Source organism: Silene latifolia, chromosome 7, assembly GCF_048544455.1.
Source record: "Silene latifolia isolate original U9 population chromosome 7, ASM4854445v1, whole genome shotgun sequence".
In the NCBI taxonomy this organism is placed as follows: Eukaryota; Viridiplantae; Streptophyta; class Magnoliopsida; order Caryophyllales; family Caryophyllaceae; genus Silene; species Silene latifolia.
The window spans coordinates 118,996,653-119,011,925 of NC_133532.1; the positions used below are offsets into that span (position 1 = coordinate 118,996,653).

At 36.2% G+C, this 15,273-nt stretch overlaps 2 protein-coding genes across 2 annotated transcripts; one reads left to right on the forward strand and one right to left on the reverse strand.

Annotated features, from left to right (window-relative positions):
• Positions 1–1,072: 1,072 nt before the first annotated feature.
• LOC141590620 (putative F-box/LRR-repeat protein 23) lies at positions 1,073–4,772 on the forward strand. The gene is made up of 3 exons (XM_074411195.1): positions 1,073–1,098; positions 3,304–3,453; positions 4,355–4,772. Exons 1-3 carry the CDS (start codon positions 1,073–1,075, stop codon positions 4,770–4,772), a joined length of 594 nt encoding a protein of 197 aa, XP_074267296.1.
• Positions 4,773–5,124: 352 nt separating this feature from the next.
• LOC141590621 (F-box protein CPR1-like) lies at positions 5,125–5,841 on the reverse strand. The gene has a single exon (XM_074411196.1). It carries the CDS (start codon positions 5,839–5,841, stop codon positions 5,125–5,127), a length of 717 nt encoding a protein of 238 aa, XP_074267297.1.
• Positions 5,842–15,273: the final 9,432 nt, after the last annotated feature.

Genomic DNA, 15,273 nt, shown 5'->3' on the forward strand with positions numbered 1-15,273 from the left:
CGAGTACCCGAAAATTGTATATTCGGTTAAACCGTATCGGATCCGTATACTGATTTTTGCAATTTTTAAAATCATTTACCCGATACGGTTTTCGGATTTTGCTCACCCCTACATTGCTCACCCATTTAATAATTAACGATATTATTAAACCGTATCCGTATACATTGCTCGATGCATTCTACTGTTCTCACAAATCAGAGAACATAAATGATATCCTTGCAAATCGAGTCAACTTAAACGCCTCCGGCTTGCACGCTGCCAAAACATATCTGCTGATGCTATGATACAAGCACTTGAAAAGCTATCTTCTTTGGAGGAATTTGAACTTATTATTTTATGTCGTTTTCAAGATAGAAAACCGGTTGCTATTATTAATGCTTGTCCTTCCCTCACCACTTTCAAATTCAACAAGCTCGGCTCCTTCAAGTCCAGTGAGACGTGTGACGAGGAGGCATTGGCAATTGCAGGACGCATGCCTGAATTGCGCCACCTGCAGCTTATTGAAAATAACATCACAGTTGTTGGTTTAACGGCAATCCTTGATGCGTGTCCTCATCTTCAATCCCTTGAACTACGAGCGTGTGTCTACTTGAATCTTACACAAAGTTTAAGGAAGAGATTATCCGAAAAGATCCAGGATTTACAGTATTTTCCAAGTAGCTCAGCTGTGGACGATGATACTGTGGGTTGTATGATTCGGGTTATTTTGATGAATATGATTACCCAGATGAAGAAGTTGCCTACTATTATAGATGGAAATATTAGTCTATTTCGTAAAACAAACGTTTAGGTAAATTCATCATTTGCGCAAAATTTCCATTTGAACTGAACTCCTTCCATTCTTTGAGAATGCCTACATTTTTCGAAATTTCTTCCGTGTATTTTGAAAATTACGGTTAACCCACATGAACGGAACGAGTATGTAGTCAACGTTTATTGACTCTGTTCAGTTCATGTTTTCGGATTCTTGTAGGGAAAGCTGTGGAAATGCTGGAGAAAAGACCTGAAGAATGATCTGTTTTGTTCAGTAGAATTACCAGTTAGACGAGTATTGTGAATTGTGATTAGCGACATGGACTGTATTTCTGGTGATGATCAGTATGTATTAGACTAATTGGGTTAGTAGTCTGTTACCTGAAGCAATATTTTGTAATGTCATCAAATTTTCAGTTGCTACTTTCGGATTCATAGGCGAAGCGAATGATCAAGATTCAAGACAATATTGGCTATGAAAGATTTTGGGCATTGATTAAGCAGTTAAGGACTTAAGAGCATAGAAAAGGACGAGAATCCCGAGCTCCAAGTCCTGCAACTTTCTTTCTCTCTGTTTGTATTTGTGTTTGTTTTGGGCTTTTATTTAGTGGGTTGGTCTCATCTTATGAGATCGTCCTATATAACAATTTGTGTAAACAATTTGTGAAAATCTTAACTTTGTCTATTCTTTTAGTAAATAGAGGATTAACAGTTAAAGTTTCATGTTACGGCCCATTAGCCCATGGGCCGCCCGACTTTTGACTAAAGGGCGGGTAAGGGTAAGGATAATTGACCCATAATTTTGACCCGCCCCGCCCATTATAGTCTTAAAGGACAACTTTTTTTCTTTACGGCCCAAGCCCGCACTTGAACAGCTCTAAAGTGTATCACACGTCGAGGTTTGTATTGAATTTTATCAGTAAAGCTTATAAATTCAGTGGCCAAAATTGGAGGCCCGGTTCCGCCGCCCGTGGTCGCCCGGGGTATTAGACACCCCTGGGTTGTAGGATAGTATTTGTGACTTGAAGTCGGGTCATTACGGGTCACTTAAAATCGGGTCATTTCCTGTATATCGAGTAAAGTTTGAGTCAGGTTTTCGGGTCTCGGGCCAGCCTTATCGAGTCCGGTCAGTTTTGCCGGGTCTAATAACATGGGCTAGCTCTGTCGTCAAATCTCTTCAATATAAAACCATACTAGTATTGGTGTCCGGCTTCGCCCGGGCTACCTCTACTTACCATTAATTTTTTTTTTACATTAAATAAAATTACTTAAAGTTGCATAACTCATAAATTTATCATTAATATATTTTTTATAACATATCCTAAAATTACGATGAAATAAATTTTGAGACAAATTCATTACTCCCGCTATTAATATTTTACTTTTATTAATGAACAATAGTAATAACATTTCACTACTTGCCCGTAATCATTGTTACTTTCACTACTCCCGCCGTAATTATTGTTACTATCACTATTGCCGCATTAATATTGATAATTTCACTACTCCCGCCGTAATTATTGTTACTTTCACTATTGCCGCATTAATATTGATTATTTCACTACTCCCGTTGTTGTTTCTACCACTCTCACTAATCTCGTTGATAATATTGTTACTTTTACTATTCAAATAAGTGATTACTACATATAACTATATCCAATGTTACTACAATTCTTTTTTTTACTAACGAAATTACTTTTACTACTTAGGCATGCAATTTTAAGAGGATTATATATATATAAATATATTACATATATGCATTAAATCAAATCGAAAGAATTATGCAATATTATATATTATGGAATCTAACTTGAATTATTTATTACCTACTTATTATATTTTTGTATGTTAAATAATTAACATCTCTATATATACATCTAATAACAAACTATAAAGTTTAATAAAATTGCGTAGATTTTAAATTTAATATATAATTTTATGATGATAATAATTAATACCATAAGTGTGCATGTTTATACTAATTAATTATTTTAAGGAAATTGACCATCTTCTAGACTTCTATAAATATTTAGGAAAATTACCAGGCATCTTCTTTCTTTTAGTCTCCTTGAAATTGACCATCTTAATTAATTATTTTATTTTAAGGAAATTGACCATCTTAATTAATTATTTTATTTTAAGGAAATTGTCCATGTTTAGGAAAATTACCAAGCTTCTATATAATTTAATTTTAACCCAACCTATATAATATTTGCATTGAAATCCCTTAATCGGGTCCATCACACGGTGCTATTGATTTAAAAGTATATAGTATAATTAATTTGTATAACTTTCTTTAATTACAGTCCCTTGGTTTCTGGATTTAATATATAGTATTGATTGATTGTCAAATTCAAACCCTAATGTAATTACTTCATCCATGAATAACTCCGAATTACGCCCGGAAAATCACAGAAAGTGGTCAGAACTACCGCTCGACGTAACTCTGATAATTCTTAAGAAATTAGGGGCAGTGGAAATACTCGAATCGGTTCAATTTGTGTGCAAAATATGGTACAATTTGTGCAAAGAGCCGTCCATTTGGCACAGTATCCGTATCAATAACATCGGTCAACCAAATAGAGATATTAAGCTTGAGAAGATGTTGTTCAATGCAATTGATCGTAGTGATGGTCGTTTAATTGATCTCGATATCCAGGGATTTGGTTCCGACGAGCTTTGTTCCTACTTTGCATCACGGTATGTAGTCTCATTCTAGCTCTACCCTGACTTTTTCGGTTTTCTTGCGTTGTACCTTTCCTTTTTTTTAATATTTTATATTGTAGCCCTAAATTTCTTACTTATTTTTCAATCATGACCTCTTTCAACGCTTCATTAACTTTATCGCTATCAAACAATCGTATTTTAACCTTTATTCGGACTCATTAATATGTTTAACCATCCTCAAGCATCACAAATCGCTTTTAATAAACACAAATAACTTGTTATGAAGCATGTAATGATAGTGGATATTTTATGAATTTTTAGTTAGATTCGTATACTATTTAGTGGGTTAATGAGTAATTTCAATTCCGCGAACTAAGAAACTAAGTTAGCAAATATGATAAGTAAAGTCATGGTATGTATATAGAATTTAGGTGTACACCATAGAATTAAAAAAATGCAGGATACAACATAGAAAACCAGAAAACTCCAGATACAACATAAATTTTACCAACTTTATTTAAATACCGCCTAAAAACAAAAGGATGAACCTTATTTGAGACGAAGGGATTAATTGGAGAGACTTATTCTACCAATTCCATAGTCCTTTATTACACATAGTTGAAAACGTAATTAGTTTTACATTTTAGTTACTCCTTCCATTTCGTAATGTTTTTTATATTCACATAGTTTTAGTATTTAAAAAGAAAAGCAGAAGATTATAGTGAGGCACCTCAAAAATGAAAGGAAGAAGGTTGGTGGATAGCGGGCATCCGAACGATTCTACACGCTTGCTTTTTAAAGGTCAAACTTGTTAAACTTTAACCGTAATATTAAAAAAACAAGTCTTTTTTGTAACAAATTGTCAAGTATACATGTATGTTATGTGTTATTTATGCCCGTTAGCAGTATTAAACTAACCGTATTCTAACCGCAGATCGTGTCAGCTTAAACGCCTTCGGCTTGCACGTTGCCGAAATATATCCGCTAGAGCAGTGAAAGAAGCATTTGAAAAACTATCTTGTTTGGAGGAACTAGAACTTACTGACTGCCCCTTTCAAAATCACAAAGTAATAACCACTGTCAAATTCGACAAGTTTGGTTTAATAAGTGAGACACATGATGATGTGGAGGCATTTGTGATTGCCGGAAAATTGCCTGAATTGCGTCGCCTGCATCTTACGAAAAGTAGGTTAACAAATGTGGGTCTAATGAAAATCCTTGATGCCTGCCCTCATCTTCGATCCCTTGACCTACGTGATTGTTTCAACTTGAATCTTAGCCAAGGAAATTTAAGGAAGAGAGTATACGAACAGATCAAGGATATACAATATCTTCCATACAAGTTCACCTAGGATTATGACGAAGATTAGAGGAGTAGAGCGAGCAACATTATATTGCATTAGACTTTAAGAGATACTCTGCCACACCCTTTATTTTACTCGGTAAATTTTAGAGTGGCGCTATTATGATTTGTTAGTCTCGGTCTGCTTCTTGTATTGCGAAGTGGCTTAATGTGCATGTATCTTCTTGTGACAATTTTCATTGTTAATCATCCGAAAATAGTCAATCTGTTTTTTGACATAGGGATAAGGTGGCATATTCATATACAGGTACGCAAGGAAATATTAAAGAGTCCGAGCAACATAACTTCCGCAAAACATTCAACTTTTATTACCACAATTTCATTTCTACAAACTGAATTTCCTAACGATTGTCAAATAGTCTGCCACAAGGAAGTTCAACCATGCTCCTGCTGCACATATAAGTTTCAAAGTATGAAGAAATCGGAACTCCATCAAATTTTGCCTCACTCATTCGACCATCCGCCCTATCATACCAGTAAAACTTAGAAGTATGACGCTGGCGGATTAAAACCTCAGCTGACCTATTCCGACTGGCAACCGGGATCACCCCCTCATGTAAATTATTAGAAATGGGAATGCTAAACAACTTGAACCATGAATCTTGAACCCCATATTCCATCATTACCCACACATCGAAGCAAGAATCGACTTTATTTTCAAACGAGTAACACAAAAGACCATCAAGTACCCCGAAATCAAGGAGGAAGTTCCTGCAAGTTGGGTGATAATAATAGCGAGGCAATAGCACATCATCTATCCATTTCATCTTACAAACATCAAAGCAACCGATCCTAAGTTTACGCAAAGACGGATTCCAAAACATCCAATGCACCAAATAGTAATTAATTACAACCCCGTGTCTGTGCCATCCTACCACTGAATCAGTGGGAAATTCAGTATCCAGTGTCGTACAAGAATTAGCATTCAAGCTATAAACCTTGGTAATCCGGGTATCAATACCTTCATTGTTACGTTGATCAGTGAAACCCACGACTTTGAAATCGTGGTTAACAGGATCAAAGGCAAACCCCTTTTTAGAATATATGCTGCGTGCCATATCACAGTAAACTCGGGTAGTGGGATTGAGTAGGCAGTAGGTGTAGGCATTAGGGGGGTCGATACACAAAACACCATTGCAGGAGCCAATGATGACCATTGAACCTTGATCATGCCACGTAAAGGTAGCGACAGGGGTGGAGGAATCAAGACGGTAGCAGAGAATGCTGCCGTTTTTATGGATAATAAGGAGATCATCATCATCATCATCAGAGGAGCGCGAGTGGTAGCAGAGATACAATTGGATGAATTCTCGAGATGAAATTAGGGTTTGTAAGGATTTAGAGACGCATTTTAAACGAATTAAGGATTTGGGAGGTAATTTTGGCAGAATTTCTCCGAAAATAATATCCTTCCCTAGACTCCACATTGATGATCACCAACAAATTTGTAGGTTTTACGGAATAATTGCTGCCTCAAATAAACTGCGGTATTCAGAATCTGTTCAGACACCGTCACAAGCCAAAACCGAAACCGAAACAAAAATAATCAAATTCAACCATCATATTCCGGAACGGTTTCAATTGAACAATAACACAGGTGAAAAGAGGTGCAATTGGATGCAAAAAATAGTTGAAAGCAACAATTAAAGCTGAAAAAGGAGAGATTTAAGAAAGTATACCTGTTGTTGATTGATTCTGGTGTTTCTCACTGTGAAAATAAGAAGACAGTATGAGATGTAATTGTGTTATTATGCTTGATGAACAAAACAAACGTACATCATGACTCTTTATACAATGCTAGTAGATTTCCATAACCTATCTTTCCTAACTATTTTCCTAATATTAGGTAACTAATATATTTACATTACCTAAAACATCAAGGTCATATATTTACAATATTACTAATATTAATAAGAATATTCTCCATATTCTTACACTCACATATTGATTGCTTTCCTTGTTCACTGTTTTAGGGTTTTCATGCCTTTTTTTTCTCTCTGGCATTTCCTTTTCTGGTTTCTGTGCGCTCATTATAATTGCTAAACACGCCCCTTATTAACACTAAACTCAATGGTTAAATACTTTAATTATGTTATGAAACATTAGTTAGATGGATGTCCATTGATAAACCCATCATCTATGTACTATATATATATACCCCATATGAGATGAATAATTGACAACTCTCTTAGGGGGTGTTTGGTTCAAACACAAAAGGTATGAGGTATGAGTTTGGAATGAGCCAAACCCATACCAAGTGTTTGTTTGTCAAACATAAGGACCCATGAGGTATGGGTTTCTCATACCCAATGAGAGGGGTGAGTATGAAATTGATACCCATAGGTATCAAATTAAAAGAAACAAAAATGTGAAAATAAAAATTATGCCAATATTGTAAATGAGCTTTTATATAGTTATTAGATTAAATATTTATTTTCATGATTTTATAATATTAAAAAATAATATTTAAAATATTATATTTTACATATTTTGGCTTTAATTGAGTTTCAAACCCATACCACTCGGAATTGAAACAAACACATGGAATGAGGTATGGAGTTCCAACCCCATACCACCCAGGTATGATTCCTCATTCCAAACCCATACCCATGCGCGAAACAAACGCCCCCTTACCTCTCTCATTCTATTTGCTTGTTTTCTCTCTTCACTTTCTTCTCTAATTTTTATTCTATAACACGTTATCAACACGACTTCACCAATTGAGCTAGTAAATCCCTCCTTCTCTCTATTTCTACTACATCGGTAAATCCCTTCTCTCTATTTCTAATGTTTATCCGTAGATGTGGTCTTTTGAACATGATTACAAATATCATTATCATTTACATTGACATTGACATTAATCTGATGCTGAGGCTAATCAATATGGTGGTAAACTAGTGCAAGTATGGTGTTTATGCTTCTTTATTTGTATGAGTAGACAACCGTAGAAATTGGTTCAATCTACAGATCACCCTTTCATATTATTTAGTTGTTTAAGGTATGTTTCTAGTATTACAAATTAGCGTATAATTTGATAATAACTATGCAATGCTTATTTGATCAGAATTCGTTTTCTTTACCTGATTTCAATGCTTTGATTCTTATTCATAACTTCATAAGCTTCTATTACTAAGTCAGTGATGACTCCAATTGAGAATTAACATAAAAGGCTGTGTTTTACGGAGTATGTTGTTTAACTCTTTGTTCATGCCGTATGGTATCGACAATCGCATATCAATTGTCTTCCATGAAATTAATGAAGACGGTATCCTATAAACTGATACGAGACGAGCTCCTATTTAATTAATGTGAGACGGTCTCATATTTATTTAACATAAGACGATCGTCATTGTAATTTAAGACGGTCTTCTATCAATTTAAGTGAGACAATCTAATATCGGTATGATACGAGAGGGTCTTCTATCTATTCAATGTAAGACCTCATCCTATCTATTTAATTTGGGATGATCTCATATCTATTTAATTGAGACGAGTTCCTATATCTAATTAATTTTAGACGATCTCATATCTTTTTAACATGAGACACGATCGTCACTATAATTTAAGACGATCTTCCATCAATTTAATGTGAGACAACTTATCATCTATTTATTTCGAGACGATCTCATATCTACTTAACGTGAGACGGTCGTCTATCTATTTCATGCGATATAGTCTATTGTTATTATAATTTAAGACAATCTTTTATCAATGTCATTACAAGGGTATAATATCTCATCACATCTATAAATATTATTAAAAGGGTAAACCTTAAAAGCCACGTAGACAATGCCACCTCGCATTACCAAAATTCCACGTCACCAATCCTCCATGTAGTATGACGTGTTTAATTAAGAGGGTAATTCATGTTCGTATAATGATCCATTTACAATGATACCTAAATTAAAAAAATATTTACATAAAAAACAAATTAGCATAACAAACATTAAATTTTGGCCTTTTTAATTTCAAGATAAATTAAAAAACAATGAAAAATCAAAATTCATACTAAATTTAAAATTTTGACGTTTATTGTTAAAGTATTTTAAGCAACAAATAAATATCACATAATACTTTTTGTTATTAATCTCCCCTACTACTAAGAGAATAAAAATTCTCTTAGTTTTCCCGCCTAAAGAGACTTCTTCTTAATTGGGCCTATTTCTCTGGATACTACTAACACAACAAGATTTGATGAATTGTAAATTGTGGACCTTATACGTAGCCCATTTTTTCTATCTCATCTATCAAAGTAAAAGTTATTAATAGCCCATAATTTTGGAATATACATGTCATATTATAAGTTAGATGAGTGAACTTGATTCTTATAAATTTAAATTTATATTATATTTATATGTTACCTCTTTTGTGAGAAATCATCAGTTATGTAAATTTTTGTCTTTGTAATATGGACTATTTTTTGAAGGATGTAAAAACACTTATGTATTTTCTATTAGAAATAAAAAAGTAAAAACATTATTTTAATAATTCGTAAATCCTCTTTTTCGACGTGAGTAATAGTTTTTACTGCTTTTCGTTTTAAGGTCAATACGCGTTTTAATAAAGTTATACAACTAACTTAATAATCCCCCTTATACTAAAAGAATAAGAAATCTGAAAATTTTCCCGCCTAAATTCTTTTAGCTAGAAATTGGGCCTAACTTTATCTAGATATGTATTGGACCTAATATATGGCTTTTATATATGTCATAGTATCTTAACAAATACCGCAACTTTTATAGTTAGGCCAAATGTATTTTATTCATCATTATCTCATTAGTCCGATATATGTATCTTAAATATCGGAAATTTTATATTTAAAACGTATGCATATTTTACTCATATTATTAAAATCAGTGTGTGCTTTTCACTTTTTTATTCTTTAAATTTTTTACACCGTTTAAATTGTTACTCCGTATATTGCAACAAAAATTATAAAAATAGTTGTATGTTTCAAATGCGTAAAAATAAGCATAAGTTTTTGTAATTAAACTAAAAATCTTATTTGTTTTTAATCAAAGTTCATTTATATATTATTATTATTAGCTCTAATTGTTAAGTTCTTTACACACAACAATTTAAAATACCGTGCATTCGCACGGGCTTTATACTAGTTATTGATTAATTTCAAAAATTTATTCGAGGGAAGAGGAACGATTTTGTGAATTAAAAGGGAGATAAAAAAAATTATGATAACTACAAATTATAATGATGGTGAGAGAAAACCAAAAAATCATCCTATTAAATAAAAGAAATTAAAGGTTAAATAAATAAGTAGATTAATAACCAAATTTATGAGAGGAAAATAAAGAGTTTGTATTAATTTATTTTTTGTGTTTGCAATTAATATTTTTTTAATTTTGCATTTTAATTTTTAAAAATAGAATAGGTTAAACGACAAATAAAAATTTACATCATGTACTCTAATTTTAAAATGTTTATGTGAACGAAATAAGAACAAACAAAGACGAAAGAAAACAAAAGGACGAAACCAACAGAGGACGAAGGAAGAAGAAGAGAAGCAGGAACAGCGGCAACCTCAGGAAGAGGCGCAACTAGTGCTGCGTCCTTTCCAAGAGGCGCAACAGTTGTTGCGTCCCTTCTCGACGTCTGTCTCTGTGGACAATGGGGCCCACGGGGGCGTTTGGGAGGAGAGAACAAGCGTTTGCATTTTGTGGAGTCGCCACCAATTTTTATGGGAAATTGGAACCGTTCGAAAACCTCGTGTCATGTCAAGACACAAAGTAGTGACATGAACACTAAGCAATCGTTACCCTTAGCATTCTATGTCTAGAATGACTCTCGTGGATGCCAATGAACACGGATGTTCACAGAGATCTGGAGTAAGGGGTGAGGGTACGTATTAGGAAGCACTTTTGATCGAACACCTAATCCCGCCCGCCTCGATATCGGCCTCTACTAATGATTAGGGAAGTTATTCATACTCGATATATTGTCGATTATATGCATGCAATGCAACATCCAAGTTTTGATCCTAACATGTGAATATTAACTAAGTCGGTGAACAAGCAATTTAAATCATACAATTGAGTCGAAGTAGGATTTAATGTTAATTACATATGAGAGCATGTAAGCAATAAAAGAAATACAATAATTATAAATTACAGTAATGAAAATTACAATAATTACATTGGATTTATTGATTTATGTCGAAAATACCTTTAAAACGGATAATTTGAGAAAAAGAATAAATGAATAAAACTAACGAACAAATCAGTAGGCGATAATACGGATAATAGTTAATTATACATAAGCTAATTAAACTATGTCAAGGCAGAAAGGAAATTCAGAGACAGAAATCACCCTGGAACAGGCGCAGCAGATCGCGCCCTTTGAAGAGGCGCGCACGCCGCGTCTGTTTCCAAGGGTGAGTTCTGGCCGTAGTTTGAATCGCAAATCGTTAATATTAATTTGGTGAATTTAAGGGTTAATTACAATATTTGACTCGGATAGAAGTGATTTAATGGATTAATTACATATGAATGAGTCATAAAAGCAATAAAACATGGATGAGATGGATGCAAACGAATTATTTACATGGACAAAAGATTGATTAGTGACATGGGTGAACGAAATAGGTTAAATATGACAAATTAATGACAAATTAATGGCAATAGACAGATGGAAATATATCAAAGATGAATTTCAGAGACTCAATATGGAGGAATCGAATTTCTATAACCCGGATTGAATTTAAATGACAAAAACCCGCAAATACGAATTACTTGGGATTTAAGTCGGAACAAATGATGAATTAAACGTGTTAATGAATGATAAATAATATACATGCGAGTTATTATGATATTATGTCGAAGAATTAACGAACAAACAAATAACAAATAAAAAGGAAACGAATTACAGAGATTCTAAGGAAGAAGAAAAGCAAGCAGAATCGCGGCCTCACGAAGAGGCGAGGCGCAGCAGAATCGCGCTCCTTCAAGAGGCGCAGCGCATTCGCGCGTCCTTTCTCGACGTCTGTCTACTGGAAATCCGTAAAAAAAGGTTTTAAACAAGGTTTTATAAATCGGTTTCAAGAGGTATTTTCGACATAAACCTTAAAATAATGATACAAAAAGTAAATGACAATAAATAAAGAGAGATTTACACCCTCAGACTTACATGTTTGACGAAATGAGATGAACTAAGTTTACGATTAGTGATGCTCGACTCGAAATATAATGTAACGAAAGTGCCCTCGTAAGAGGAAGACGATTAATTAATTAAGTTGATTGATGTGGAGTTGGTAAAATTGGTCGGTCATGCAAACGAGGCTGGTACTCAGAAGGATCCGAGCTTACGTGGTCAAATGTTCAAGCACGTAGACGCCAAAAAGTAAGAACAAAGGTCTAGAATGCAAAGGAAGAAGAGAAGGGCGGACACTCGCGTGAGAAATATGAGGAACGAAGGCTCCTATTTATACTAATCACATTAGGAATATGGTTTTCGGAGAAACTTTGGAAGTGAATCTCGGAAAGATATGAAAAAGATACGAAAAATACGCAGAATAGGACCTGGGAAGAGGCGCAGCAGTCACTGCGTCTCTTGGAAGAGACGCAGCACCTGCTGCGTCTGTTCCCAAGTGGTTTCCTCCTGCGGAAGAAAGATTTCCGTGTTTAAGTTATGGAATAACGGATTAATTTGGTTTTCCTTAATATTTTGTATGAATATTACGGGAAATTGTTTACCAAAGATTAAAGATTGTGAAATATTTATAAAACATGGAATAGAAATATCCGGAACATTCCAGAACATTCTGACTCGGGATTTAACGGCTATCAGAAAATGAAGACGGTTTTAGGCCCGGACTCCAAATGTACTCTAATTACTGCCAAAACGACTGTATCGGCGCGTAGATGACAACTAAGAGGTAGACATAAATGTTTGAGCAATCACTTGAGGATAAACTTATGAACTGTCACAAATCGTTCCGCGTACCAAACATGCGGCCCAATCATCACCGGGTGGTTTGCGGGAGGTGCAGAAATGAGATATCTATAGAGCCCCCACTTTGACTGAGGCTTGGACAAGGCGAAAGTCAAAGTATAGCTATCAAGTCAATCGAAGATTACAACCTGACGACTATGGCGACGCGAGGCGGTTCAAGGGGTCTGAACCAAGGACCTGTCGTCGGGAATATTTTAGAGTCTGTCGACTATCGGGGAGGGTCGTTTAAAGTCCATTAGACTACGTAAGGAAGCTCGCCAGCCATAAGAAGAAACCATACTTGAGATACCCCTGGGTGAAACGAGATTGAAGACGCTTCGGCAAAACTCTTTGGTCTGAAGATAACTTGGTGTCTGAAGGCAATAGGGGGTCACAGGAATCCTGAAGGAATCTCTTAATACTTCCGAAGGTGCATAGGAGCTAAAGGGTAAGACCTAAAGGGTAACTAAGGCTTGGGTGTAGGAATTCTACGGGTTTGGGAACCTAAAATGCTAGGTGTGTGAACCAAAAAGGACGGCTGGTATGGGAACTTCCGGAGAACAAAACCTTTATCGTACTCCGTGGGGAAACAAGAAATATTGTGAATAGCAGGACACAGGCGGGAACTGCTGGGAGAAATCCGCTTGGGTCGTCTTCAAACAAACTTCAGAAGAATGTGGGGTCAATGTTGATCTCCTTGTCTCGAGAGGAAGTGACTGTCGGTCGTGAACTCTCGTCGGAGAACTTAATCAGGAACTTATCTCCATATCTCGAGAGGGAAAGTCTATCCGTGTGCTCTCGCTGGGGAAATATAATGAAGGCGTGTCGAAACACCTGTGAAGGAATACTTGTTCGTTGTGACAAACAAGGTCTTGGAAGCGATGAATAATGTATAATAGTCTGCTGTTGGCTTAGAAATGCGGGTTTGAACGAAGAATGATCGTCAAACGGACCAAAAAAGATAAAATGGCATCGGGGAAGAGGCGCACCAAAGATGGGCCCACAAATAACGAACTTATAACGAATTTTTGAAAACTCGTGTGGAGGGAACACCAGGAAGAGGCGCAGCAAGAGCTGCGTCTCTTGGAAAAGGCGCAGCGCCTGCTGCGTCTATTCCTGAGTGTGTCTTTTCTGCGTAAAAACGCGATAAACAGAGGGTTTAATTTCATTTGTTCGAAACACAAATTCCTCAAATTCTCTCTCAAATCTTAACCATTTCCGCCAAAATTTGATCCAAAAGCTTGCATTCATCATGACTAATCTAGGTATGTATATCATTCTTGCATCAATCTTCTATATTTGCTTAATTTGGATCGAAAAAATTAGGGTTTGAACCCAATTAATTCGAAAATTTGGGGCTTTTCCCCCAAACGGATTTGCCTTGTAAAATTGGTATTAGAAATGGATAATTGGTAATATAAGGAACATAACCATGTATTTGTTTCGAATTTTCGTTGAGTTTTGAGCATTTGAGTGAAATTGAGACGGTTTCACAGCTAAGCCGTAAATTGCTTCGAAAATAGCCTTAGGATTGCCCATTTGCGATTAAACTTGATATTTGGGATCCTTGGACGATGGGTAAACTTCCTACCATCTCGGAATTTTTGTTTGTGACGGCTTTTTCAGGACACTTTTCTAGGGCATAATCGCCGTTATAACGAAATGCTGCCGAAATTTCGACTCGAACCCATGACTAGGCTTCAACTCAGGCTTGACTTAACCCTAATTACCACATGAGTGATCGGATTTGTGAGAATATGGCCAAAGATGGCGAGAAAAGAGCGATTTCAGGGCTTCCGAAGGCTCGAAAATCCCTTAACTAAGGCTTGTCGTCACGTGACGCGGCCTAAATTACTTTAATGTTGCAGGCGATGAGGCTTCTACTTCTGGGAGAGCTCCCATGGAGATAGACGCTGCTGTTGACCGTTCTCATGCTATCGAGGAGGCTTTGGAGGAGGCTTTCGCCGCTGTGGTGACGGCTGCTGAGGACGAGGTCCACGAGAAGGAGGCTGTTGAGGAGGAGGAGGCCCCGAGACGGGCCAACGTCGGACGAGGAGGTCGTCAGTTGAGGGGAGCACCCGCGTGGGCTGAGACCTAGGACAACAGGCACTTGCTTTGGGCTGTGGAGGGTCACCTGTCCTACAGGACGGTGAAGAGCTTGGTAATCTTGAATTCATCACTCATCACTCATCTTCTTTCATTCGATTCACTTGCTCATATTTTCAAATTTCATTCAGAACTAAAGATAGCTTTTGTTTCAAATCTCAATATGAGGCTGGGAACATCAGGTCGTTCTCGGGCTACACGACAGCGATGGAGTGCTACGAGAGGCTGTCGGCGGAGGAGCGCGCCATGATCGAGCGTGGAGCGTTTGGTGCCTTGGTGCAGGCTTGGAGGGATATCGCGAAGAGGAAGCTGCGGACTAACCTTAGCCTGGTCCGCGCTTTCTTGGACCGATTCTGGGATACGAATTCCACTTTTCACATGCCTTTTGGTGAGGTGGGAGTCACGTTGGAGGATTACGGCATGATTTATGGTCTGCCATG